Source organism: Spea bombifrons, chromosome 3, assembly GCF_027358695.1.
Source record: "Spea bombifrons isolate aSpeBom1 chromosome 3, aSpeBom1.2.pri, whole genome shotgun sequence".
Taxonomy (NCBI): Eukaryota; Metazoa; Chordata; class Amphibia; order Anura; family Pelobatidae; genus Spea; species Spea bombifrons.
In genome coordinates, this window is record NC_071089.1 from 42052135 (window position 1) to 42078776 (window position 26642).

General features: G+C 41.7%; 2 protein-coding genes across 3 annotated transcripts in view; one reads left to right on the plus strand and one right to left on the minus strand.

Annotated features, from left to right (window-relative positions):
* Window positions 1-23116, minus strand: part of PEX3 (peroxisomal biogenesis factor 3) — a 122921-nt gene extending 99805 nt beyond the window's left edge. For both annotated transcript variants that reach the window (XM_053460880.1, XM_053460879.1), the window contains exons 1-4: window positions 23041-23116; window positions 7232-7303; window positions 6263-6394; window positions 2464-2545 (exon numbers count right to left, since the gene is read on the minus strand). In XM_053460880.1, coding sequence (XP_053316855.1) covers window positions 2464-2545; window positions 6263-6394; window positions 7232-7301 — 284 coding nt within the window. In that variant the 5' untranslated portion in view covers window positions 7302-7303; window positions 23041-23116. The remainder of the gene's footprint in view (window positions 1-2463; window positions 2546-6262; window positions 6395-7231; window positions 7304-23040) is intronic.
* Window positions 23117-24175: 1059 nt separating this feature from the next.
* ADAT2 (adenosine deaminase tRNA specific 2) overlaps window positions 24176-26642 on the plus strand; it is a 46618-nt gene continuing 44151 nt past the window's right edge. The window contains 1 exon segment of the mRNA XM_053460893.1: window positions 24176-24441. Coding sequence (XP_053316868.1) covers window positions 24387-24441 — 55 coding nt within the window. The 5' untranslated portion in view covers window positions 24176-24386.

Genomic DNA, 26642 nt, shown 5'->3' on the forward strand with positions numbered 1-26642 from the left:
TGCATATGTATCAGGAGGGTCCCAAACATATTAAGTCATTTGCATAAAGTAAAAAGCATCACAGGTTGAATAAGTCTGCAATGGGAGGAGCTAGAGCTACTAGTTTGAGGTCCGATTTATAAAACAACGTCGATTATAAGACGAAAGACGAGTATTTGCTCTAAATAGGAACATAGTCTTATATTCAAGCAAATATTGTGTGTGTATATATACAGTGGATATAAAAAGGCTACACACCACTGTTAAAATGCCAGGTTCTTGTAATTTTAAAGAAAGAGACAAAGAACTTTTTCCAAAATTAATGTGACCTACAACGTGAACAATTCAATTTCAAAACAAACTTTTGCAATAAGTGTGTACACCCTTAAAATAATACTTTGTTGAAGCACCTTTTCATTTTATTACAGCAATCAGTCTTTTTAGGTAGGAGTCTATTAGCATGGCACATCTTGACATGGCAATATATGCCCACTCTTCTTTGCAAAAGCGCCCCAAATCTGTCAGATTTGCGTCAGATCTGGCTCCAAATCTGTCAGATTGCGAGGACATCTCCTGTGCACAGCCCTCTTCAGATCACCTCACAGATGTTCAATTGGATTCAGGTCTGGGCTCTGGCTGGGCCATTCCAAAACGTTAATCTACTTCTGGTGAAGCCATGCTTTTGTGGATTTGGATGTGTGCTTTGGGTCGTTGTCATGCTGAAAGGTGAACTTCCTCTTCCTCTTCAGCTTCCAAATGAACGCCTGAAGGCTTGGTGCCAAAATTGCCTGGTATTTGGAACTGTTCATAATTCCCTCCACCCTGACTAAGCTGAAGAAAAACAGCCCCAAAGCATGATAATGCCACCACCATGCTTCACTGTGGGTATGGTGTTCTTTGGGTGATGTGCTGTGTTGTTTTTGTGCCAAACATACCTTTTGGAATTATGTCCAAAAATCAGACACATTTTCACACGTGCTTTTGGGGGACCTGATGTTTATCTTTGCAAACTTCAGCCGGGCTTGGATGTTTTTCTTTGTAAGAAAAGGCTTCCCTCTTGACACCCAACATCATAGCCCATTCATATGAAGAATACAGAAGATTGTTGTCACATGTAGCACACAACCAGTACTTGCCAGAAATTCCTGCGGTTCCTTTAATGTTGCAGTAGGTCCCTTATAAGCCTCCCTAACCAGTTTTCTTCTCGTCTTTTCATCAATTTTGGAGGGACGTCCAGCTCTTGGTAACGTCTCTGTTGTGCCATATTGTCTCGACTTGATGATGACTGTACTGTGTTCCTTGGTATATATATATGCTTTGGAAATTCTTTTGTACCCTTCTCCTCACTGATATCTTTCAACAATGAGATCCCTCTGATGCTTTGGAAGCTCTCTGTAGACCATGGCTTTTGCAACTAAGCAAAGTCAAGCAAATCCTACTAGAACAGCTGAGCTTTATTTGTGATTAATCAGAGTCACTTTAAATGATGGCAGGTGTATAATGACTTCTATTCAACATGCGTTAAACACAGCCACAGCCCCAGTTATAAGAGGGTGTGCACACGTGTGCAACCCGTTTATTGCGAATTCTTATTTTTTTCCCCTCAAAGACTTCAGCTTGTTTTGCAATTGAATTGTTCACGTTATAGGTCACATTAAAGGTGGAAAAAGTTCTGACATAGGGCTGCAACAACTAATCAATAAAATCGAGAATAATCGATAATGAAAATTGTTGCCAACAAATTTCATTATCGATTAGTTCAATCGATTTTATTGACTATCAGATGAGGGTTTTTTTTTTTTGAGGTGTTGGATAACACTAAGATCCAGATCCCCCGCAGCGCTGCAGGGGACCTAGATCCTTCTCTCTGACAGCCGTCGGGCGTCTGTGCGATGCACGCAGACATCCTCCGATACTGTCCACCTCTTCCGCCGGGGCTTCTACGATGGATCACCAGCGTGCCATGACCTTCTGGTGCTCCACCATAGAAGCACCGGTGGAAGTACCGCCCAGCAGCGGCGGAGGTTGTCTGCGTGCATTGCGCAACGTTCGCCAGCTGACAGAGAGGAGGGTCCCCCGCAGCGCTACAGGAGACCTGGATCTTCCTCTCTGGCAGCCGATGGGCAAACAACCTCCGCTACTGCCGGCACTTCCACTGGGGCTTCTATGATGGAGCATCGGTGTCACATGACCTTCCGGGGCCGGCCCTCAGAAGAGGTTTGTCTACGCGCATCATGCAGACATTCACTGGCTACCCCTACTAGACACCAAGGAGTCTGGAGCAAGGGGGTAAGCCGGAGGGGTGCAGAGTGGCATATCAGTGGCACAGTGGCATATAGGGGGTTATAAGGCATATCAGTGGCACAGTGGCATATAGGGGGTTATAAGGCATATCAGGGGGCACAGTGGCATAAAAATATCGGGGGGGGAGAGACAGAGAGAGAGAGAGAGAGAGAGAGAGAGAGAGAGAGAGAGAGACCTTACCTGTTTTTCAGCAAGCTGGTTAAACTCTCAGAATTCAGTTGTAGCATCAAAGCCTCCCTCAGTGCTGGCAGCATTGATAAAACTGGTAAACAAAAATGCAGAGTGTGAATTAAAGGGGACACTGAAAAGAACATATGTTCTAATTAAATGTAATGCACAGTTAAATGTATTCCAAATATATATGTTTTTCAGCAAGCCCCTATTCCAGGATAACTGTGCCACGTAGAGTTTTGCGTGGAAGAACGTGACTGGCTCGCACAAAGCTGACCTCAACCCCATCAAACACCTTTGGGGTGAACTGGAACGGAGCTTGGCAGCCAGGACTTCAACATCAGTGCCAGACCTCACAAATGCTCTACTGGATGAATGGGCAAAAATTCCCACAGAAACGCTCCAAAATCTTTTGGAAAGCATTCCCTGAAGAGTGTAAGCTGTTATAGCTGCAAAGAGGGGATGACATTGTTTACTTGAACGTCATCTAAGCTATTCTCTCCATCACAATATCTTCAATATCTACTATTATAAACACAAAATAACTCTGCCACAGTGCCATCTCAAAATGTCAACACTATCAGCACAACCCCACTACCCGCCACCTTAATACATCAAGGCCAGGACACTCTATTGCAATACTCATTGCTATTCACATACAGTTTTGTGAAAAGGAAGTACATTCTCTTTGAATTCAACCAGTGTTCCATGCATCTCTCAAAACTTGGGTTGCGAATTTCCGGGGAGCGGCCCTCTGTTCCCAATCCAGTTCTGGTGGATAATGAACCCTAACATATTGTGCAAATCATTCTGGATTCATGTCGGCATCATGGCCGATTAGAATATTTATTCATTGGAAGGGTTACAGCCAAGAAGAAGGTAAATGTGCAAGCTCCGGCCTGTGTTTGTTCATTCCACAAGTGTCATTCTCAGAAACCCATACCTAAGCACGTCCAGAGGCTGCACATTGTGAGGGGTTCCTATCTAGTTGTTCACTGGCATTTCCTGCATTTTGTTTGGTATCCTTGTATCCTGAAATCTTGGCATGTTTATCAATTATCCTGACCTCTGCCATCGTAAAATTTTGGCTTGTTTATCCTGACCTCTGGCACCTTGAACTTCAGCTTGGCCTGACATTCGTGCTTGTGATCATCCCTAAGGATTTCTGTTCCATCTTCAGATTGCTAGTGGCGTGTGTTACCTTAAGCAAGTAAGGTAATTCCTGCACCTGAGTTAATTTCTATTTCTTCTGATCGACAGACTGATCAATGTCTAAGGTGTCAGCTAAGGTTGCAGAACTTAAGAAATAACCAGGATCGGTCCCTGGTATTGCAGGTGTGGGTGATCTAAGAAGAGAAAGTGTGGTCTTACAGGCATTAGGATCAAATGTGCATACCCAGCTTTGCATGGCAAATCCAACACAAATGACATCTACCCTATACGTTCTTGTCTTTCCAGATGCAAGCTGCCACACAACAGGTTGGATCTGATGTCTCCTCAGCTAATTTTCTTAAATAACCTAAGAATGTGAATAGCCGCAAGAAAGAAAAGATTGCTTCTTGAGGTGACCACAGAACCTGAATGAAAAGATTTTTGAGGCATGGACAAACATTGAGATGTATGATGGGATCTTAGCCACCACCAAAGAGAAGATTTCATGGAACGGGGAAGGAGATCTAAGAGACAAAGTATTGTGAGAACAGTCCCAAAGCTTGGCCCAAACCAATGAACATCCATCTTGGAAAAATACCGTCATCTTTCTCAAAGAGCAAAAGAGGCTCTTATTAAACTATCGCCAATACGGTCATTGAGTCTCATTCCCTGGGTGGTATTGGTTGACACAATTTAGCTCCTGTCTTTAGGAACGTTGGACTCCAACTAGCAACACGATTCCTTTGCGACGCATGATACCAATATTATGCCAATATATATATTAGCTCTGGGATAAATCCCAATTGTTTCCCCAGGAGTAGAATTCTACAGAGATTGTTTTATTAAAGGCCGTGTCAGCAGACTAAGGCATCAATAACCTCAATGGCTGCATTACAAATGAAGTCTATCGCAATACAAATATCTGTCGCATTTCTGCCCACTTCAATTGTAATTTGGAACTCAAATCTAAAGCTTGGGCTTGGAAGGACCAAAGAACATGACATCTGCTTTCTCTTATTGTTTTGTTCTTACAGGTTAAGGGCTAAAATGAATAGCCAATGAGCAATAGCCTGCACAATCCGGATTTGAAGGTGGGAGAAAGAACTCTATTATTATTATTTATTGTTTTATATAGCGCCATCAAATTCCGTAGCGCTGTACAATGGGTGGACAGGACACAACAAGTAGTATGTAACATAACAGACTTACAGAGACAACAGGTGAGGAGGGCCCTGCTCAAACGAGTTTACAATCTAGAGGGATTTAGGGTGTATTACACAATAGGTAAAAGTGCAGTCGTTAGGAACAGACCAGCCACACTAGTAAAAGTATTGCAGGAGAGGGACTAGGAAAGGTGAGCTAAAGGAATATGGGAGGGCGTTAATGTGCAATGTTATAACATTTCTTAAAGAAATCGGTCTTGAGGGATTTTTTGAAGGACCGAAGCCAGGGGGAAAGACGCATAGGCCAGTGGAGGGTATTCCAGAGTATGGGGCAGCCCTTGAAGCGTGTATGAGAGCTAGAAATCAGAGGAGGAGATAGATAGAGATCATTGGATGAACGAAGAGACCAGTTAGCAGCGTATTTAGAGATGAGTGAGGAGATGTAGGAAGGGGAAACGCTGTAAGGATTTTGAACACACAGGCAGCCAGTGAAGAGACTGACAGAGAGGAGAGGTGTTAGTGAAGCGATGGGAGAGGAAGATAATTCTGGCAGCAGCATTTATGGTGGATTGTAGAGGAGGGAGACCAGCTAAGACAGAGTTACAGTAATCAAAGCAGGAGATAAAAAGGGCATGGACGAGAGCCTTAGTGGCATCCTGTGTTAGGAAGGGACAGATGCGGGCAATGCTTTTAAGATGGAGACGGCAGATTTTAGAGACAGACTGAATGTGGGGGGTGAACGAAAGGTCAGAGTCAATGGTGACACCAAGACAGCGGGCATGAAGAGACGGGGAGATGATAGCACCATTAACATTGAGGGAAACTGATGGGGGAATCTTAGCGTTGGAGGGAGGGAAGATGAGAAGTTGGGTTTTGGTGAGATTGAGTTTCAGGAAACATGCAGACATACAGGTAGAGACAGAGGCGAGATAGTTACACAATCTAAGACAGAAGGAGAGATATCAGGAGATGATAGATAGATCTGGGTGTCATCAGCATACAGGTGGTATTGAAAGCCAAAGGATGCTATCAGTTTGCCAAGTGAGGAAGTGTAGAGAGAGAACGGAAGGGGTCCTAGAACTGAGCCTTGGAGTACCCTCACTGAGAGGGGGAGGGGAAGTGATACTGGAGACAGAGACGCTGATGGTATGATCAGAGAGGTAGGAAGTGAACCAGGAGAGAGCAGTGTCACGTAGACCAAGAGCATGAAGAGTTTGAAGGAGAGGAGGGTGGTCCACAGTGTCAAAAGCAGCAGAGAGGTCCAGTAGGATTAGCATGGAGTAGTGGCCCTTGGATTTGGCAGTTAGTAGGTCATTAGTAACTTTAGTAAGGGCAGTCTTAGTAGAGTGTTGAGGGCGAAAAGCAGATTGAAGAGGGTCAAGCAGGGAGTTGGAGTCAAGAAAGTTAGTTAATTGGGTATAAACAATTATTTCAAGAAGCTTAGAGGTGAGAGGAAGTAGAGAGATGGGACAGTATATGCATAATATGCTGACCTGTCATGTTGCATGTCCGCTGGTTGCTTTCAAAATGGTGCTGTTTCCGTGCCTGTGCAATACATTCAGCTGCTTCTCTGTCTTGAATCTCTCTGATTTTCTTTTCAGCATACTTTCCAAGAAGATAGACACCTTTGTATGATAGAAACAGACACTTTTCCAGGATATGTATTACAAAGTGTAAAAGATAAGACACAAAAAATTTAAGAAGTGGATTTCTATAAAATGTATGGTTGTGCAAACATCTCCTACTAGGTCTTTCAGAGATTGTAAATTGAGTATTTTTTTCTCATTAAATGAGGAACATAATATTTGGAAGATGCAGCAGAAATTACATTTTAGTCACCAGGTCATTGTAGGTGAAATGTTTTACTGAATTCTTGGAAAGTGAGTTGATGGTAATTAGCTTTGAATCCTAACATTACATCCTCCATCTAAAACTGTAACACTTTCTGGCATACTGGCCATTTATAATTCCTCAGAAATGGGTTAATCATTCACTTTAAGATAATACAAAAAACCACCCCTCTTGATATTGAACATGCAGCTGTAGTCAACCTCAAGAGTATTAATAAAGGAGTAAACAGCTGCCTCCTAGCTCCAAATCAAATGTGTTGACCCAGGTGTTAACATATTCAAATAAGTAACGCATTTGAATAAGTAATGCATCTGAATGTATAAGTAATGCATTTGCGTCGTTACCGTGGGAAAATTTAACTTCCTTTCCTTATAATCTGTATTGTCATTACCCATTATTTATTAGGTTGCTCATTGGTTGCAGGAGCAGTTGTAAGGATACTGATCAGAAACTGTCTGCCTTGCCACTCTGAAACATCTCACTTTCCATAAGGATAATGTATAAATGTCCAAAATGTCCATATTTTTTCTATATGGAAAACATTCCATATTTTGTATAATCAGCAAGTCATAACTTTTACGCCTCTGAGAGCACCACCCAAAGGAACTTACCTCCCACAAATGCACCAAAGAAAATGATCTTCCTCTTATGTCGCTTCACGAAGTTCCATACAGACTGCATCTCTACAAATATACATATTTGTGTTAGAACTAAAGAAAATCAATATAAAAAAATAAGCTTCCCTAAAATGTGGTAAACTAGTTGAAGATATAGTGACTTTTCGTTAAAATGTACTAAACTTGCAATTTCATTGAAATATTAAAAATGTTCACCAGAGCAAATACATAGATGCCTTATATTTCACAGCAATGTTTTCAAAAAATCTTTTCAACTTATCTAAATACAATGTCCCAGACAACCTCACCAAAAAGGAGGCATATTAACCCCTTCCGTACCGGTGAGGTACCTGGTACTTCCTGGCTACATGTTCACTGCAGAACGGGAAAAATGCCCCCACATTGCCACAATCGTGGTGATCGCGGGGGCGCTGCTGCTGTCTGCCCAGGTGTCTGGGAAGACCAGCACAGCCACACCGAGCCCGCCCCAAGCCTTTCATCACTACCACAGGCAGCTTCAGGGAAGGGTTTGTGTGTCCCCCTGCTGCCTGATCACTCCATGCTGCACTGTATTTTAGGGGTTAATACCCATTTTGTACAGGGCTCTGCTACAGCAAAAACGAGCCTCCACAAGCCCTCTGATCACTCCTGTAGGCATGGAAGCCTACAGGAGTGATCAAAGAGACTCCTCCCTGCAATCGCTGGTCTATAGACCAGCAATTGCATCCCAGCTGCCAGAGGCAGCTTCAGGGACAGGGGAGAGGGTTCTTCGGTCTCCACATGAGTGGACCTGAAAGTCCAGGGTGCTTCCAAGTCAAACGCTGTGAGTTTAGTACCGTATTTGCTCTGAAAAATAACCATTGTCTTATATTTGAGACCTGGACCCTTCTCTCCAGCAGCTGGTGGGTGTCTGCAACCTCCTCTGCTGCCCGGGCATCTATGACATCATATGACCTTCCGGTACTCATTCATTTGAAGTGCCGGCAGCAGCAGTGGAGGCTGTCTGTGCAGAACCTCCACCGGCTGCCCCCACTACACATCAAGGAACCTGAAGCACGGGGGAGAAGTCTATGGAAGCACTGGTAAGTCGGGGGAGGGTAAGAGTGGCATATAGGGGAGTATAAGGGGTTTCTAGAGGCAGAGTGGCATATAGGGGTTAAAAAGAATATCAGGGAGGCAGAGTGGCATATCTGGGGGGCAGAGTGACATATATGGGGGTTAAAAGGCATATTTGGGAGGCAGAGTGACATATAGGGGCTATAAGGCATATCTGGGGGGCAGAGTGGCATATAAGGGGTAAAGGGAAATCTGGGAGGCAGATGTGCATAACTGGGGGGCAGGTTGGCAAATAAAAGGAAATAAAAAAAAAACATTTTTCTCAATCATAGTTTTTATTATATAAGAAAAAATAGTTTACATGTGAATTAATATTTACTAGTAAAACTGTTTTCTTATAGGGTTGTCTTATATTCAGGCTTTTTCTTTTTTTTCAAAATCAATATTCAAAATTTGGGCGGTCGTCTTATAATCAAATAAATACAGTAAGTGGGCTGATGATGATCTGATCATTATGGCAGCCCCAGGATGACCCTGCCTTAGAAAGAGAGAGGCTCATATAGGGTAATAGTGGGGGGGGATACATAATTATTACCTGATCACTTGTCGGTGACATTTTAAGTCACTGATTATTGATCGATCTCCCTGATCAATGTCAGTGGCCTAAACTTGTCACTAACAACTAATCTGATAAAAATGTGCATGTGGGGTATCACTGTACTCAGTGGGTGTTACTGAACACAAATCAAGACCTATTTTGTTCTTTCACACATCCACTCAAAAAAATAAACATGGTGAAACCGCAAAGTGGATGTGAAATTTTTTTTATTTATTTTGTTCTACTAAATTTAGAAGGCGCGTTGCGGAATCAGCAGCATGGGACAGGCCAATATGCCCCTAACTAGATTCCCTGAACTGTCTAGTTTTGGGAAATATATAGTTTTAGAGGGTTAAAATGAAATATGGGTCATCCACTGTGTCTCAGATGAGACCTCGACCCAACAAACTGATGTTTGAAAACTATAATGCGCATGTTCTGATTTTGAACCCACATTGCCAAAGAGACATACCCTACCTATGCATATGGGGTATTGCTGTTCTCAGAGGGTGTTTCTGAATAAAAATCACAAGTTGTCTCAGTAATTTCAGCTACCCAGGGGGAAAAATAGAATGGGTAGAATGGGTTTGTCAAAAATTTTAAAAATTAAATTTTGCTGCAATGTTGAGGACAGACTGGCACTAAAATGGTTAAATCAAAAGTGTTTAAAAAAACCCTATTAAAATACTCTGGGATACTTTGCCGTCGCTAGCACTACCCTACCTTGATGGAGGTCTGTGGACCTCCATCACCACCTACCCCGGCGAACTGCCAATGTTACCACAGTGATCATATAGCTTTGACAAGTCACATTCCATTTTTAAAAATGGCCGATACAAAATTTTAATCCCATGATCCCTTTGATCATGGGGTTAAATTTAGCCAAAGTTAGAGGGAGGCAATTATTTAAATCCTGATGAACTGTAAAAGAACTGCAAATATTATTGAAATCAGCCATTTAGCCTGTGTGGTAGGTGAGTAACCATCTCATCCCTGGAGCTCCTTGCATTTTTACTGCAAACTTATTTTTGCTGTAAAAGTGCTTTTTTCCCCTCCCTTTACCATGATTTCTTTGGGATTGTAAGGGGAAAGAATGGTGCGTGCTTCTGTGAGTGAATGTATGGAAAGTATGGCATGTGCTTCTGCGTGTGAATGGTCAGTAATTAGGGTCTTGACGTGGCATTACTGCTCACATAGGAAGTTAAATTATGGCACAAAAAGTACACATTTGCAAAAACGACACCCCTTGGCGCATCAAATGAGGGGCTGCATGTGTTTCTAGTACAAACCTGGAGTGCGCAAGACACAAATGAACATGTCGCTATGGTTACAAAAAACATTTTCCAGCCAAATCGACATATTCCCTTATTATTTGTGCACTCCACGTTTGTCCTAGAAATACTTGTAGCCCCTCATTTGAAGCTCCAAGGAATTGGAATATTTGGAATCTACTGGGTGTGCTGAAAAAAACAATATTGGTTTGTATAGTTTATTCCCGAGAAATGTACTTCTAAACGCGTTTAAACGTGAGATGCACCAAAATGCCGAAAACCAGCTTAGCACCCAGGTGGGAAATGGCTTAGCAGCCAAGGGGTTAAATTGGGGGCTTTCAAAATGTCCCAAGTGGGATATGGGCCCAGCAAACCAATTTCTAAAAATGTACGCATGTTCCAGTTTTGGCCTCATAGCTTCCTCACAAAGTGCATGAACCATGTATGTGAGGCCTTCAGGGATGGAATCAGGGGATGTTGGTGAACAAAATGTGTTTTTTTTCTGTATGAAATCTAAATCAACATTGCAACATATGCAACAAACCCCCCCCCCACAAAAATGTAAACATACCTCAAAATTTGGCAGCAATTGGTGAAAAATACCTGCTTGAAAAGTGTCAAAATTACCCTAGTTGAACACCTTGACTTATCTACTGTTCATAAACATATCATTTTGGGGGATAATCAGTATCTGTGACAACTATTGCAGTTATTAGGCTACCATGCCAAATTTGAAAAAAATTAAGTTTGAAAAACATGATGTATGCTTTGCAATATTTGCCCTATACAAAATAAATGGTCAAAATAAATGAAAATACTGGCCATATAGGGTGGTTTCCAAATCAGGACAAGGTAATGAATATAGTTTGGATATTTTTTTCCCAATGGTTTAATGTGTGTACAATTTATTTGTATACAAAACTGTTAAAAAAATGTGTTTTTTTCAAATGAATATCCTAATTGTGCTGAAAAAAAACAATATATGATTTGTGTGGGTGCACTAACTGAGAAGAGAGAAATTACAGTTGAAGAAAGACATAGCAAAAACACAAAAATGGCTCTGGTCTTTTTGCGCATATGTAGTAAAAAAAAAACCTGGTCCTGAAGGGGTTAAAGTACTGTATAAATAAATCACAACACAGTGTAATATGTCATGTGTTGTTGTTCGTCTGAGATTGTATTTACCTAATTTTTAGACCTGCTAAGGAACAAATGATTGTTATTATGTCCTGATACGTAAAACTATAGAATTCAAAGAGGATGTTCTTTCTTTTACACCACACACACTTTTAGAAATGACACACACACTTGTTGAAATGACAAACAACATAAACGCTATCCAAATGGATGTATTCACTTTTTGAGTGTTAAAGTACATTTTAACTACAGTTATAGTCATGGGGTAAACTGCCTACACTTGCACTTTACCTTGGGAAACATATAAACTTGTTTTTACAAGACATGTTAAGCTATTCATATCACCGAACACCCACCCAGGATGCAGTGTGACGGCTCTCCAGAGAACCGCCACTGCTAGTGATTTCACTACTCGCACAATGGCGGCGTCCCTTAATAAAATATATAAAGTAGCAAAGAAGGTCTCTCCTGAGAACTCTGGCTCCACTTGCAGGTTGCATACAGGTACTGCGTTCAAATCATGCAAGTCAGTGGAGCCCAGCTTTCTAATCACATTGTGATTAGTAAAATATTTTTCACAAATGGAAAAAAAAAGTGGTAACATTTAAAAATAATTATACAATGATATCACCATCAAGGGAGCCACCTGTCATGATTAACTCATATAATGTAGTGGATGCATGGAAGGGTAATCTTCCATGAGTTAATTTGATGTTGGTGTACGGTCCAAACAAACTCCTAGTAGTTGTGCTGCTACTACTTTTTTTCTACACATTATGGGGCAAAAAGTACAGGTAGCGTTTTGCTATTTCAAAGCCTTTTTTCCAAATCTGGTAATTCCTCCCCTCATGTGCCATTTCGGGTATCTTTGAAGCCGGCCAATGCCCCATCAAGTCATGTATTTTTGAAAACTAGACAGCCCAGGGTATTCCAAATGCTAGCATTTTAACCCTTTCCAAGCACTAATTCTACCATCAGCCTTTGTCAAACTTTATGGTAGTCATTTTTTTTGCATTTGTTTTTTCACACACATATTACTTTAGGTATGAATAAACAGGTTCTGGTATATGTCACTATCATAAAACACCCCAATATGTGTTTAGCAACATCTACTGAGTACAGCGATACCTCACATGAATGATTTTGCCTGGCTGTTTGGGGGCAAAAGGGCCACATTTGGGGCATCCCCTTTTTTCAATGTTGAACTTTGGCATTTGGGGATCCACTGCCCATGCCCTATTTGGTACATCTTTGAGCCGGGCCATTTCAGTGTGCCCAATAAAGCCATATATTTTTGAAAACTAGACACCATAGGGTATTTTAAATGCTGGTATTTAAAATTTTTTTTTAAATGCACACATTTTACCACCAGAATTTTTTCAAAGTTTGCAGTAGTATTTTTTTGTGTGTATTTTTCCCCCACACACCTACTTTATGTATGAATTTACAGCTCCTGGTATATGCCGCTGTCACACGACACCCCAATATGTGTTCAGCAACATCTCCTGAGTACAGTGATACCCCACATGCATGGGTTTGTCATTTTTTGGGGGAACTAAAAGGCCACATTTGGTACGTGTGCATTTTTCTAATTGGAAATTAGATGTGTGGCCATCCTTCCCCCCGTGTTAATTGGGACATTGTTGAATCCGGCCAATTCAATTTACCCCATCAAATCATACATTTTTTAAAAGTAGACACCCCATGGGCATTTAATATGCCAGTATTTTAACTCTTTCCATGCAAGAATTGTTTTAAGCTAATGTGCTAATTTTAGGACTTGCTCACAAAAATATATTTTTTACATATATATTTTAATTTTTTTTTGCCTTTTTTAAAACATTTTTAACATTTTTTTTCAACTTGAAGGTTCCCCTGATAGTGACATCAGAGGGAAATTATTTTTACATTGTACTGTTTTTTTTTACTATTTTTTTCTAATTATTATTAATTTTATTTTATTTTTTAATTTATTTTTACTAATCACACTGTGATTAGAAAGCTGGGCTCCATTGACTTGCATGGTTGAATGCAGTACCTGTATTCAACCTGCAAGTGGAGCCAGAGTTCTCTAGAGAGTTCTCTCAAACTTTTTCGCCTTTATTGTTTTTTTTCCCGGGCCGCCGCCATCTTGCTGATGGCGAAGATCACCGGCAGCTGCGGCTGTGACCGCTCTCCGGAGCGGTCACAGTCCATCCTAAGGTAAGTGTTTGGTGTCGCTGGATGCCTCCTGATCGAGGCATTCCAGCGACACCATTTAAGTTTAGGAGGTGATCGTTGATCGGCTCCTAAACGCTTTTAAAACGGGCGTCCGCCGCCATACATTGTATGGCGGATGTTGACGCCCCGGGGAGGGGCCAGACATGGCCCCTGATGCCGATCGTGGCGTTGCTGAATGCCTCGAGGTCGAGGCATTACAGCAACGCCGTTTGGGTAAAAAAAAATCGATCACGGATCGATTTTTTTTACCCGTTTTAACAAATGACGGTCCTGGCACGTCATTTGTTGTTAACGACATCTTTTTCCGTGACGTGCCCGGACCGGCAATTGTCATCAAGGGGTTAAACACCTCAGTGCAGGTTAATTGGATCCACCTGCTGACTTCCAGCAAGTAACCCCCTCATGCTGGGAATAATGAGCATTCCAACCTGCGGCTGATATAAACAGACTCCATTACCTTGCCACACTATCTTAACCCCTTCAATCCCATGGGGGTTTTGGTACCTCAAAGCCCGGAGCAATTTTGCCATTTTTGCGCTATGTCGGTTCAGCGATTATTCTCTTTTCCTGTGAATAGTGTACCCATGTAAACTATATATTGTTTTTTCAAGGAGAGATAGAGCTTTCTTTTGATACCATAGTTGGATGATTAGCTGAAAATTTAGAATTAGAAATTTAGTAAAAACTAGCAAAAAATTTGAAAAAAACACCTAATTTTTTTTAAATTTTCCCTCTGAATCCTCACAAAATTAAGTAGTGACAGAAAATTCCGTCCAGATTTATCAATTCAGGTGTCCTGATTTCAAAAATGCCTAATTTATATAGATGTTCCATACTTTCCCAGTACTTATAGGCAACATACTATAAGGTGTACATTACTTTATACAAAGCCGTTCAATTTTTACATTCGGTATGATGGGACTGCAACTCTAATTTTAAACAAATAAAACAAAAAACACCCACAAAGGTATATATTTCTGTGAAGCAGACAACCCAGGCTATCCTATCAGGGGTATTTGGGCATTCTACATGCAGGTATTTGGCCACCAATCACTGTCAAAGGTTTTTCACCAACGCGTTTTAGTATTTTGTAGTATTCTAAGGATTTTTTGTACAGGGTATGTGTTACGGCAGAGAAATCTATCCTAAATTGTTCAGTCGCCTCTCCTGATAACGGGAAAACCCCACATGCCTAGTTTTTTTTGTGGTTTTCTGGACATTACAGGGCACAAACGGGACAATGCGCGTTATGGATTCCAAACGTGAAATTTGCACATTTTGCTTTAGTAGACCTATGTTTCATTTGGGCCTGTTTACCCCACATGCCTAGTTTTTTGTGGTTTTCTGGACATTACAGGGCATAAGTTGTAACATGCCGGCAAACTGGATCACAGTATGTGCTAAGCCAATGCTATCTATGAAGCAGCTTAGCAGTCCCACAGGAGATCATGTTCCCATAAAAGTATACATTTTTGGAAAGCAGTCTACCAGAGTATTTCACCAGGAGCATTTGGACATTTTCCATGCAGCCATTTGGCCATCAATCACTGCCAAAGTCAGGCGTAGCAATAATTTTATGCGCTTTTTTCGCCAACACATCTGTGTTGCTTAGGATATTTTGCACATGGTATACGCTATGGTAGAGAAATCCAGCCTAAAGTGTTCAGCCGCCTCTCCTGATTACGGAAATACCCCACATGACTAGTTTTTTGTGGTTTTCTGGACATTACAGAGCACCCACCAAACTAAACCCAAAGTTTTTTTTAAATTTTTTTTAGTTTTTTTTTTGAAGATCGTGGGGAGGAAAGGCTTAATTTAGGGTAAGACAGGTATTTGGGTGTTTATGTACTGATTTTTTATTTTTTTTACTGCAGCTCTGCACGATGCTCTGTCTCTCTCTCTCTCTCTCAGATGGAGGAGAGAGGCAGAGCATCTGCAGTAACAGTCACACGATCGCTGTGATTGGTCATCACAGCGATCGTGTGACGTTACTACCGGATGTGTGGCACTGGGGGACTGCCCCGGGTGTGGGGCAGTCCCCCAAGGCTAATGACATACTGGAGGGAATGCCCGAATCGGAGCTATCGGGTAGCCCAGCAGGGTCTAGACAGACCCTGCAGGGGATACTCTGCACTCCTGTGAACTTCCGGGTGACGTCAGTAGTGACATCAACCGGAAGGGAAAGCCCGATCGGGCATTCCCAACTGTAACAGTTTACCAGCATTCATGCCAGTAACTGTTACAGGTACCTCATCGAACTCCCTGTCTACAGACCAGCAATTGCTTCCCAGCTGCCAGAGGCAGCTTCAGGGACAGGGGAGAGGGTTCTTTGGTCTCCACATGAGTGTGGAGACCAGCCCCAACACCCCCCTGCTGCCTGATCGCTCCATGAGAGCGACAGTGCAGCGTTAACCCCTTCTTTTCCACAATTGTGTATAACACATTCGTGGCATTGCAGGGGTTAACATTTGTCCCCACAAGCTTGTGGGCACTAAATATCAGTCAATGCTGTGCTCCAATGGAACATCAGCATAGAAAGCGTTAAAATATATATATATATATATATATATATATATATCAAATAAAATAATTAAAAAAACAACAACAACAAAAGACAGCACTGACCTGAAAGTCCAGGGTGCTTCCAGGTCAAATGCTGTGAGTTTAGTAAGTGGGCTGATGATGATCAGATCACTCCTAACCAACTGTTAGTTTTTAAAAAAAAATCCTGGCTCCTAACTTTTTTAGCTGGCGCCTAGATTCACAACAAATTTGTCAAGCCCTGGTTTAAGTCCCTTTGTTTTTAAGAACTGTTATTTTTATTTTGTATGTCTTGTTTTTTTGTAATTGTGGCACTGTGTAATCTTTGTCTTTTTGTTATTAAAATATTCATAATCTAAGTCTGTCTTTGGTATTGATATCCACAAACCCTAAGAGAAGATAACATGTTACCGTATTGTTATTAGGTTCTACAGGATAGGCAAGTAGTCCTGACCATGACACCATCCAGTTCCAGTAAAATGTAAGAAAAGTCCAAAAATAACATTAAAAAAAAAGTTTATTATTATAAGCAAATGCAAAACTTCAGATGGATTCAGAAAGATACAGTGCTGTATCTTCCCAAAAATTATGACATGGAAGGAGTTAAAATACTAGCATTTCAAATATCAGTCTACTGAAGAAAAAAAAAAAAAAAGAATGGTTTAATGTGGTACATTGGAGCAGACGGGTTCAAAGTAGAGCCCTGCGCGGGACTGTTTTTTTAATCCCGCTCGCTGCCGCTGAATTTCTGACCATTACCGCCCGCTCCTGCAACGTGTGTGTTCTGCTCGCGCGACGTGTCCAATCCCGCCCGCTCCCGCTACATACCGTATTTATCGGCATATAATACGCACTTTTATAACTAAAATACAAAGCTGAAACCCTACCTGCGTGTTATAGGCCTTAGCCTTAGGCGTTGTGGTGCCCTGTGCGGACTACTCCTCTGGTGCTCAACATGAGATGCCGGCACCGCGACGGAGTCACGGAGAGTAAGGGGCGCCGAGCGGTTGCTGAGAACTTCACGAGCAACAGCTCGGCGCCCCTGCCCGGGACTTAGATTAAAGCATCGTTTTTTTTTGTTTTTTTTTAAACTTGAATGATGTTCAATAAAGTTTTAAAAAAAATAAAACTATGTTTTAAGTTAAGTCCCGGGACGTGCGCCCCTGCTACCATGGCGCGCCTAGGCGTTTGTCAGCCTGTCAAACAAAGTTTGCACCATGGCGCAACAATGAACGCTGTCGCCCTCCCCGGGACGTAGGCCGAAAAACATATCAGCCAAAATAAAAATAAAACGTCCGAAAATAATCCCTGCAGGGGCCAGACTGCTTAACTGCGTGTTGCGCTTACTGTGCTAGCAGTGTCTCTTGTACTGGCCACAGGAAGCAGGAAGGCAGAAGAGTCACATGAATTCATCTCACATCACATGACTGCTCCATTCCTCCTCCCAGTGGGCAGGACAAGAGAAGTTTGTGCAGAGAGGCTAAGAGAAGCAGCAAGTGAGAAATCTGCGGTGCAGGTAAGGGGGTGAAGGAGAGTGTATGAATGAGTGTGTGTGACAGCATGGTTGTGTAAGTGGGGGGAGGAGCATGATTGTGTAAGTTAAACATTTTGGACAAAATTGGACAAAAAAAATCAATAATATTAATACATATATATAATTGTTAACAGCAATCACACTCCTATCATGCCCAGGTTTCAGCATGTACTATAAATAAATATATTTATATTTTATTTTCTTTTTTGCCCAATCTTGGTGTGTCTACCACACTTTTATTAAAAGTAACACACCAAAATTCGACAAATTCAATAACAATATTAATATATACATGATTGTTAACAGCAATCACACTCCTATCATCCCCAGGTAACCAGTACCTGCCGGAACCTGGGTATGTCTGGGTAGGACTGTGATTGCTGTTAACAATCATATATATCATATATCATATTGTTATTGATTTTTTTTTTGTACAATTTTGGTGTGATACTTACTTTTATTAAAAGTGTGGTTATTTTTATTTACCGTATTTGCTCGATTATAAGACAAGGTTTTTTTCAGAGCAAATGCTCTGAAAAATACCCCTCGTCTTCTAATCGGGGTCGTCTTCTAATCAGACCTCAAATAGAGGTCTGATTATGAGACTAAGATCCAGATCCCCCGCACCGCTGCAGGGGACCTGGATCCTCCTGTCTCCCCCATTTAACACCCCCCCACACACACTTACCGGTGCTTCCTGCTGTATTGCCGGGGCAGCGGGTTAACGTCTACGCGATCCGCGTAGACAACGTCCGCTGCAGCCGGAAGGAGGTGTGGCTAGCTGCCAACTCCACCTCCTTCCGGCTGCAGCGGAAGGAGACGTCAACCGGCTGCCCCGGCAATTCAGCAGGAAATTGGAAGCACCGGTAAGTGTGTGTGTATGTGTGTGTTAAATGGGGGCATAGGGCATTTCTGGAATGCCTTATACCCCTATATGCCACTCTGGCACCTAGGGGGTTAAAAGGCATATTATGGGTCAGAGTGGCATATAGGGAAGTATAAGGCATTTCAGGAGGCAGAGTGGCGTTAAGGGGGCATTTAATAGAGCACTCTGCCTCATGGAATGCCTTATACCTCCCTATATGCCACTCTGCCCCATAATATGCATTTTAACCCCCTAAATGCCGGAATGGGATATAGGGGTATAAGGCATTTCTGGAGGCAGAGTGGCACATAGGAGGTCAAAAGGCATACCATGGGGCACAGTGGCATATAGAGAGTTAAAAGGCATATCATGGGCCACAGTGCCATATTGGTGTGGCAAGCCTGGGGGCAGATGTGCGTAACTGGGGGGCAGGTTGGAAAATACAAGGAAATAAAAACAAAAAAAATATTTTTCTCAATCATAACTTTGATTATAGTTTAAAAAAATAGTTTACATGAATTAACATTTACTGGTAAAACTTTTTCCCTTTAGGGTCGTCTTATCTTCAGGCTTTTTCTTTTATTCCTAAGTTAATATTCAGATTTTGGGGGGTCGTCTTAAAATCGAGCAAATACGGTATTTATTTTTTAAAAGAGGGTGGTCATTTTCGGTTTTGGTCCAGAATTTTTATTTCGGTGCATCCCTAGCTGCATCTGAAGTAGGGCTGAAACAACGAATCCATAAAATCAATAATAATCAATAATGAAAATCTTTGTCAATGATTTTCATTATTGATTAGTCAAATGATCAAATCGTTGCCTGTCGACTTGTTTCACCTCCTCTGTGATACTTTTCTGCTACTTGGAGCGAGTGCATATGTGAGGTGTGCGGGTGCATATGTGAGGTGTGCGGGTGCATATGTGAGGTGTGCGGGTGCATATGTGCGTTGCTAGGTCAAGGTGCTGGGCTGCGAGTGCGGGGCAAAGTGCGAGTGCGGGGGCAAAGTGCGAGTGCGGGGGCAAAGTGCGAGTGCGGGGGCAAAGTGCGAGTGCGGGGCAAAGCTAACTTTTTTAGCTGGCTCCTAGATTCAAAACAAATTTGTCAAGCCCTGACACAGACAATATACCAGGGGCGTCCCAACATGCAGCCCGCGGGACCTCAGGATCACAAGAGCCCTGCTGCTTACCTGTTGGAGGCTCTATTGTACTGCACAGAGGAAGCGGAACCCAGCAGAGTCACGTGAATGCACCTGATATCACATGACTCTGCTCCGTGCCCCCTGCTGAAGTCTGTTAGCGGCATTGAGAGCTGTAGTGCCGGTAAGGGGGTAGGGGAGGGTATTTGAATGAGTATGCGTGATTGAGGGAATGAATCTGTGAATTAATGAATTTGTGTGTGTGTGATAGCATGGATGTGTAAGTGCTGGAACCTAGGCATGATGGGACTGTGATTGCTGTTAGCAATCACAGTCCTATCATGCCAAGTCAGCCAGTACATGCTAAAACCTGGCTATCTGCCCCCCTTGTGTATTGATGCTGCCAGCAGTATGGGGTCTGCAGTTACAGCCACCCTGTACCAGCATGTACTGGCTGACTTGGGATAATAGGAGTGTGATTGCTAACAGCAATTAAAGTCCCATCATGCCAAGTCATATTGTTGATTTTCTTTGTCCAATTGTGGTGTGTTAATTACTTTTAATAAAAGTGTGGTTAACACACCAAAATTGGACACAAAAATACAAATGCTGTTAACAATCATAATATATATATATATATATATATATATATATATATATATATATATATATATATATACACACACACACACACATTGTTATTATATTTTTTGTACAATTGTGGTGTGTAACTTTTAATAAAAGTGTGGGATTTGTTATTATTTTTAAAGGTGGGGGGTCAGTTTCGGCTAAGAATTTTCAGTTTTGGTCCAGAATTTTCATTTTGGTGCATCCCTAGAATAAATAGAACTATTTCATTTTTACTTATCCAGAATCCTGAATTTGTAGTCACAAAACTTTCTAGGCCAGTGAGAGGAAAAGTAAAGGTTTTGTGTCATTTACTTTATTTTAATCTGCATATTTTATTAAAGACCGTATTTTCTCACGGTGAAAAATGAGTACGGCCCTCGCACGTATACAATTCTGATGAAGTGGCCCACTGCAGAAAAAACTTGGACACCCCTGCAATATACTAATCATCTGGAGTGGTAACGAAGAGGAACTCCTCAGATTTCATGAAGACTATAATGCCTTTTATCCTAACATAAACCTGAAACTGAGCTACTCCCACACTAACATCCAGTTCCTAGACACTACCAATTACATTAAGAACAAGTCCATTCAGACTTCACTCTATTGCAAACCAACAGATAGACCAACCTACCTGAAACACAACAGCTTCCGCCCAACAGCAGACATACCAAAAACGCAATCATCTACAGTCAAACCATTAGATATAATCGCATCTGTTCGGATCTTTTGGACTGGGATAAACATCTCCAGAATCTCAGGAAGGAATTCATCAACCATGGGTACAGTAAAAAAAAAATCACTCCTACATACAGAAAGCCATCAATATACCCAGAGAAAACCTCCTGAGAAACTAGCAGCCACAAAAAAGAGATTGAGTACCATTGTGGTAACCTACATTCCACAAATGGAAGCTAAATTACACTTTGCCCCGCACTTACACTTTGCCCCGGCACTCACAAGATCTCAAGGGAACTACAAGCAATCCTGCAAACTGATGAAAGACTTCGGACAATATTCCCACATCCCCCACTACTTTCATTCAAACAGCCTGCCAACCTCAAACAATGGATGGTGAAGAGCACCCTTTGCAGGCAAACAGCAAATGGTACCTTTCCCTGCCAACAAAAGAGATGTGCGACCTGTGCATACATCCACACCACAGATAAAATATTAATACTAGGCTAACACTTACACCACAAAATCAATGGCTGCTTTACATACAAATCCTCTGATGTTGTGTACCTCATTATGTGTGTTAAACCCAACAGCAATGTATGTGGGAGAAACAGGCCAAGCATTGCACAAATTATTTAATTCCCAGACATACTGTCAACAAAAAAAAAATAGATACACCTATTGGAGAGCATTTCTGTCAGCCTGGACACAACATAAGGGATGTGAAGCTCTTAGTACTGATGGGATCGTTCCACACCCAGAGAGAAATATGGGAGGTCAAACAAATCCGCCCATTTAATGCCCTACTCACTGGCCTCAATAGAGGACCTGGATCCCTTCTCTGGAAGCCAGTGGGCGTCTGTGCGATGCAACCTCAGCTTTTGCCCTCCACTTCCGCTGTGGCTTCTGTGACTGAGAGCTGGCATGATCTGACCTTCCGTTGCTCCATCATAGAAGCCCTGGCAGAAGTGGAGGTTGTCTGCGCTCATCGCACAGATGCCCATCCGCTGCCAGAGAGGGGATCCAGGTCCCCTGCAGTGCTGCGGAGGATACTGCTCTCTGGTAGCCGGTGAACGTCTGCTACTGCCCTTTACTTCCGATGGGGCTTCTATGATGGAGCACTGGCATCACATGACCTTCTGGTGCGGTCATAGAAGCGCCAGTGAAAGTGCTGGCCAGCAGCAGAGGTTCACTGGCTGCTCCCACTAAACTCCAGGGAGTTGGGATGCAGAGTGGCGTATCAGGGGGTATAAGGAATATCTGGGAGGCAGAGTGGCATATAGGGAGGTATGAGGCATATCTGCGGGGCAGAGTGGCATATAGGGAGGTATAAGGCATATCTGGGAGACAGAGTGGCATATCAGGGGGCATATCGGTATAAGACATACCTGGGGTGGTATAAGGCATATCTGGGGGTGGAATGCATATAAAGGGTATAAGGCATATCTGGGGGTGGAGTGCTTATAGAGGGTATGAGGCATATCAGGGAGCACAGTTGCATATAGGGGGGTATAAGGCATAGGGGCTATAAGGAATATATGGGGGTGCAGTGGCATATCAGGAGACAGAGTGGCATATAGGAGGTATAAGGTATATCTGGGGGTGAGAGCAGGTTGGCAAATAAAAGGAAATACATAAATACACAACCACAACAGACTGCCACATACCATGGGACGTCATAAGATGTTACTATATTCTGCTGTGAAATTAGATGAAACATGTAAAATATGTTGTATACCTAATGATTTACTGCATCAATTAACAAATTATACACACTATGGGAAACGAATACTATATATGAACATATGAATGTGTTACTATACACGAAAACCTTATTAGGTAATACAATGCATGCATCGTTTACTGCATAGTCTAGATCAACACTATACTTTGCAAACGTGTCGCTACTTCGGCATTATGTAATACAACATATACATTTATAAATATCAAATAGAGTTGAACATGATCATTGCAATTCGAGTCTACCAGTAAATCACTCTGCAAGACCAACTTATACCTGCAATCACGTATTTATAAATTGGTAGTGTCGCGGTTAATCGTATGCTCGTGTACAAGAAATGGGATAATGTGTGTAAAAGACTGAAGGACGATAAGCAACTGATAAAAGTAGTTCATACTCAGCTCTCAATTTCCCTTCTGCCTTCGCTGTACGCTTTAAAAAATAAAAAATAAATTCCCCCGACACCCACTTCCCCCGGATGCAAAGATTATGCTTCCTGGTTCCGGGGCTGGTTTGGGTGAAAAGTGTGATTGCGAAGGAGATCGTAAGGTGTTAAACGGTATGTTGTCTTTCTTTAACACATCGCATATTATATTTACAATTTACATATATTGTAGGTGATGGCGTCAGTAGATTTATTACATTTTAATGTTAGCTAATCACACTGTGTGGGCCACTAAACACATGTAGGTATATGGATAGTTAGATAAACTGTGAGTTTTTACATGGGGAAAAAAAACTATCCCATTGGACCAAAATATTAACAGTGCAGTAGTGTCACAAAATTTTACTTTAACCCTGTGTAGAATATTGAAAAATGCCAGTTGCTTACGGCTTAGCTGGTATTTGGGGTGCTATATCTTTAAATTTACACAGTAAACCCACACCATATTGTACAATATTATAGAGGTGAATGTGTGTGAGACATGTGCTGTGTAAATCTACTGGTCCAATGGGAGAATTTTTTTTTGAACCCCATGTAGAATGTTGAAAAATGCCAGTTGCTAACTACTGAGCTGATATTTGGGACGCTATATATTTACGTTTCAACAGTAAACTCGCTATATTGTAGGATATTATACAGGGGGATGTGTGTAAGATATGTGCAGTGGAAGGTTCTTATTTTAACCCCATGTACAATGTTGAAAGATGCCAGATGGTAACAACTAGGCTGATATTTGGGGTGCTATATCTTTAAATTTCCACAGTAAAATCACACCATATTGTAAGATATGAGGGGGGTGAGATATGTCAACGATCACCTCCTAAACCTCAATGGTGTAGCTGAAATGCCTCAATAGCGAGGCATTCAGCAACACCAAACACCCACCCCAGGATGCGCTGTGACCGTTCCGGAGAGCAGTCGTCACAACCGCCGCTGCGAGGGATTAGGAATTAGGAAATTTCCTAATTTCCCCCACATTTTTAAATATTTTTCAAACTTAATGATAGATAGATAGATATATATATATGTATATATATATATATATATCTATCATTAAGTTTGAAAAATATTTAAAAATGTGGGGGAAATTAGGAAAAAGGAAATATTTTCACAGTTTCACCTATAAAAACTTATTATAACCAGTGCAAATGGAAAAAAAAAACCTCCAAAAGTGTATTTGGGTGTTTGTCCTGTTTTTGGAAACACCTCATATGCCTGGTATTTTCATTTATTTTGACACTTACAAGGTTAAATATGAATGACGCGCATCGCTGTTTCTAAACAAGATTTTTTTTAAAATGTGGTATCCTGGGAGTTGCGCCCCAATAGAAAAAGAAAAACCGCTCAACAAAAGTATATATTTTTTGAAAGATGACATCCCAAAGTGTTTTACTTGGGGTGTTTTAACCCTTTTTATTTAACCATTTTAGTGCCAGTCTGTACTAAACATTGCAGTAAAATTTCATTTTTTTTTTCATTTTTAACAAACCCATTCAATCCGAACACAATATTTCAGTATTCCTGGGTACATAAAATGACAACTTGTGATTTGTATTTAGATTTTACCCCCCCCCCCCCCCCCCGTTACAGGAAAACCCCATGTACATGGGTAGGGCATGTTTCTTTGGCACTGCGGGTTCAAAATTGGAACATGCTCGTTTCAGTTTTTAAACATGGAATTTTGACAGATCAGTTTGTTGGGTCCAGGTCACACGTAGACATGCCATATTTCATTTTAACCCCCTAAAATATAGACAGCTCAGGGAATCTAGTTAGGGGCATATTGGCCTGTCCCATGCAACTGATTCTACGCCGGCGCCTTCCAAATTTCGTCTAACAAAAAAAGAAAAAAAAATTCACATCCACTTTGCGGTTTCACCATGATTACCGTATTTGCTCGATAAGACGACCCTCCCAAAATCTAAATATTAATTTAGGGAAAAAACAAAAAGCCTGAATATAAGACTACCCTATAGGAAAAAAAGTTTTACTAGTAAATATTAATTCATGTAAACAATTTTTTCATATTTAATAAAAGCTATGATTGAGAAAAATATATATATTTTTATTTCCTTTTATTTGCCAACCTGTCCCCCCAGTTATGCACATCTGCCCCCAGAAATGCCTTATACCCCCTATTTGCCACTCTGCCCCATGATGTGCCTTTTAACCCTCTATATGCCACTATGAGTGTGTGTGATAACATGGATGTTTAAGGGGGGTGGTGGTGGTAGCATGGCATAGAGAGGCTGTACTCACACTCCTATCATCCCCAGGTTCCAGCATGTACTGGCTGCCTTGGCTTGATAGGAGTGTGATTGCTGTTAGCAGTTACATATATATATATATATATGGCATATAGAGTGGCATATAGGGGGTTAAAAGGCATTTCTGGAGGTGTGTGTATATATATATATATATATGTGTATATATATATATATATATATATATATATATATATATATATATATATATATATATATATATATATATATATATGTAACTGCTAACAGCAATCACACTCCTATCAAGCCAAGGCAGCCAGTACATGCTGGAACCTGGGGATGATAGGAGTGTGAGGATTTCCTGAGCAGAACTCCTGTGCTGAGCGGGGAGTGGGCTCTGCATCCGGCAGCCTTCAACCTCATCGTCCAATAGTGGGGCTTACCCGAGATTGACCTGATGGCATCCAGAGACAATGCTCAGATTCCTGTCTTCTTTTCCCTCAAGCCTCAGGATCATCCCTTGGCGATAGATGCCTTCACCCAGGAATGGAATTTCCGTCTCACCTACGTTTTTCCTCCGTTTGCTCTGATCTTCAGGGTCCTACAGAAAATCAAGAAGGACCATGCCTGCGTGATCCTGATAGCTACAGACTGGCCGAAGCGCGTTTGGTATTCGGACTTGATCACTCAAGGTCTCTCTCCTCCTCTGAAGCTCCCGGCTTGGAGAGACCTTCTGTGCCAGGGTTCATTCCTGCACCTAAACCCTGCCGTGTTCCACCTGACGGCCTGGAGATTGAACGCAAACTGCTGAGAGCGCAAGGTTTTTCTTTTCCTCTTCTGCAGAGTAGAAAGAAGGTTACCTCTCTGTGATGCATTAAGATCTGGAAGAGATTTCACGGTTGGTGGTGTTCCAGGGGATTTTGCCGTCTTCCTTTTCCTTGGCCTCTATCCTGGACTTCTTCCAGGAGAGATTCGACAGTGGACTTTAACCTTCTACTATCCGGGTGCATATTTCTGCCATCAGTGCTCTCTTGGGGTTCGCGCTTATATCTCTGCCTGTGGTCAGATGTTTTACCAAGGCTATCGTCTAAGGCTGAAACAACAAATCGATAAAGTTGATAATAATCGGTTATGAAAATTGTTGTCAAAGACTTTCACAATCGATTTTTATCGATTTTATAAAATGATGTTTTTCAGAGCAAATGCTCTGAAAAACTCCCTTCCTTCTATAATCCGATCCGAAACCCGAGATTGGATTATAACAGTAGAATCCAGACCCCCTGCAAAGCTGCAGCAGACCTGGATCCTCTCTGCCACCCGGTGAGGGTC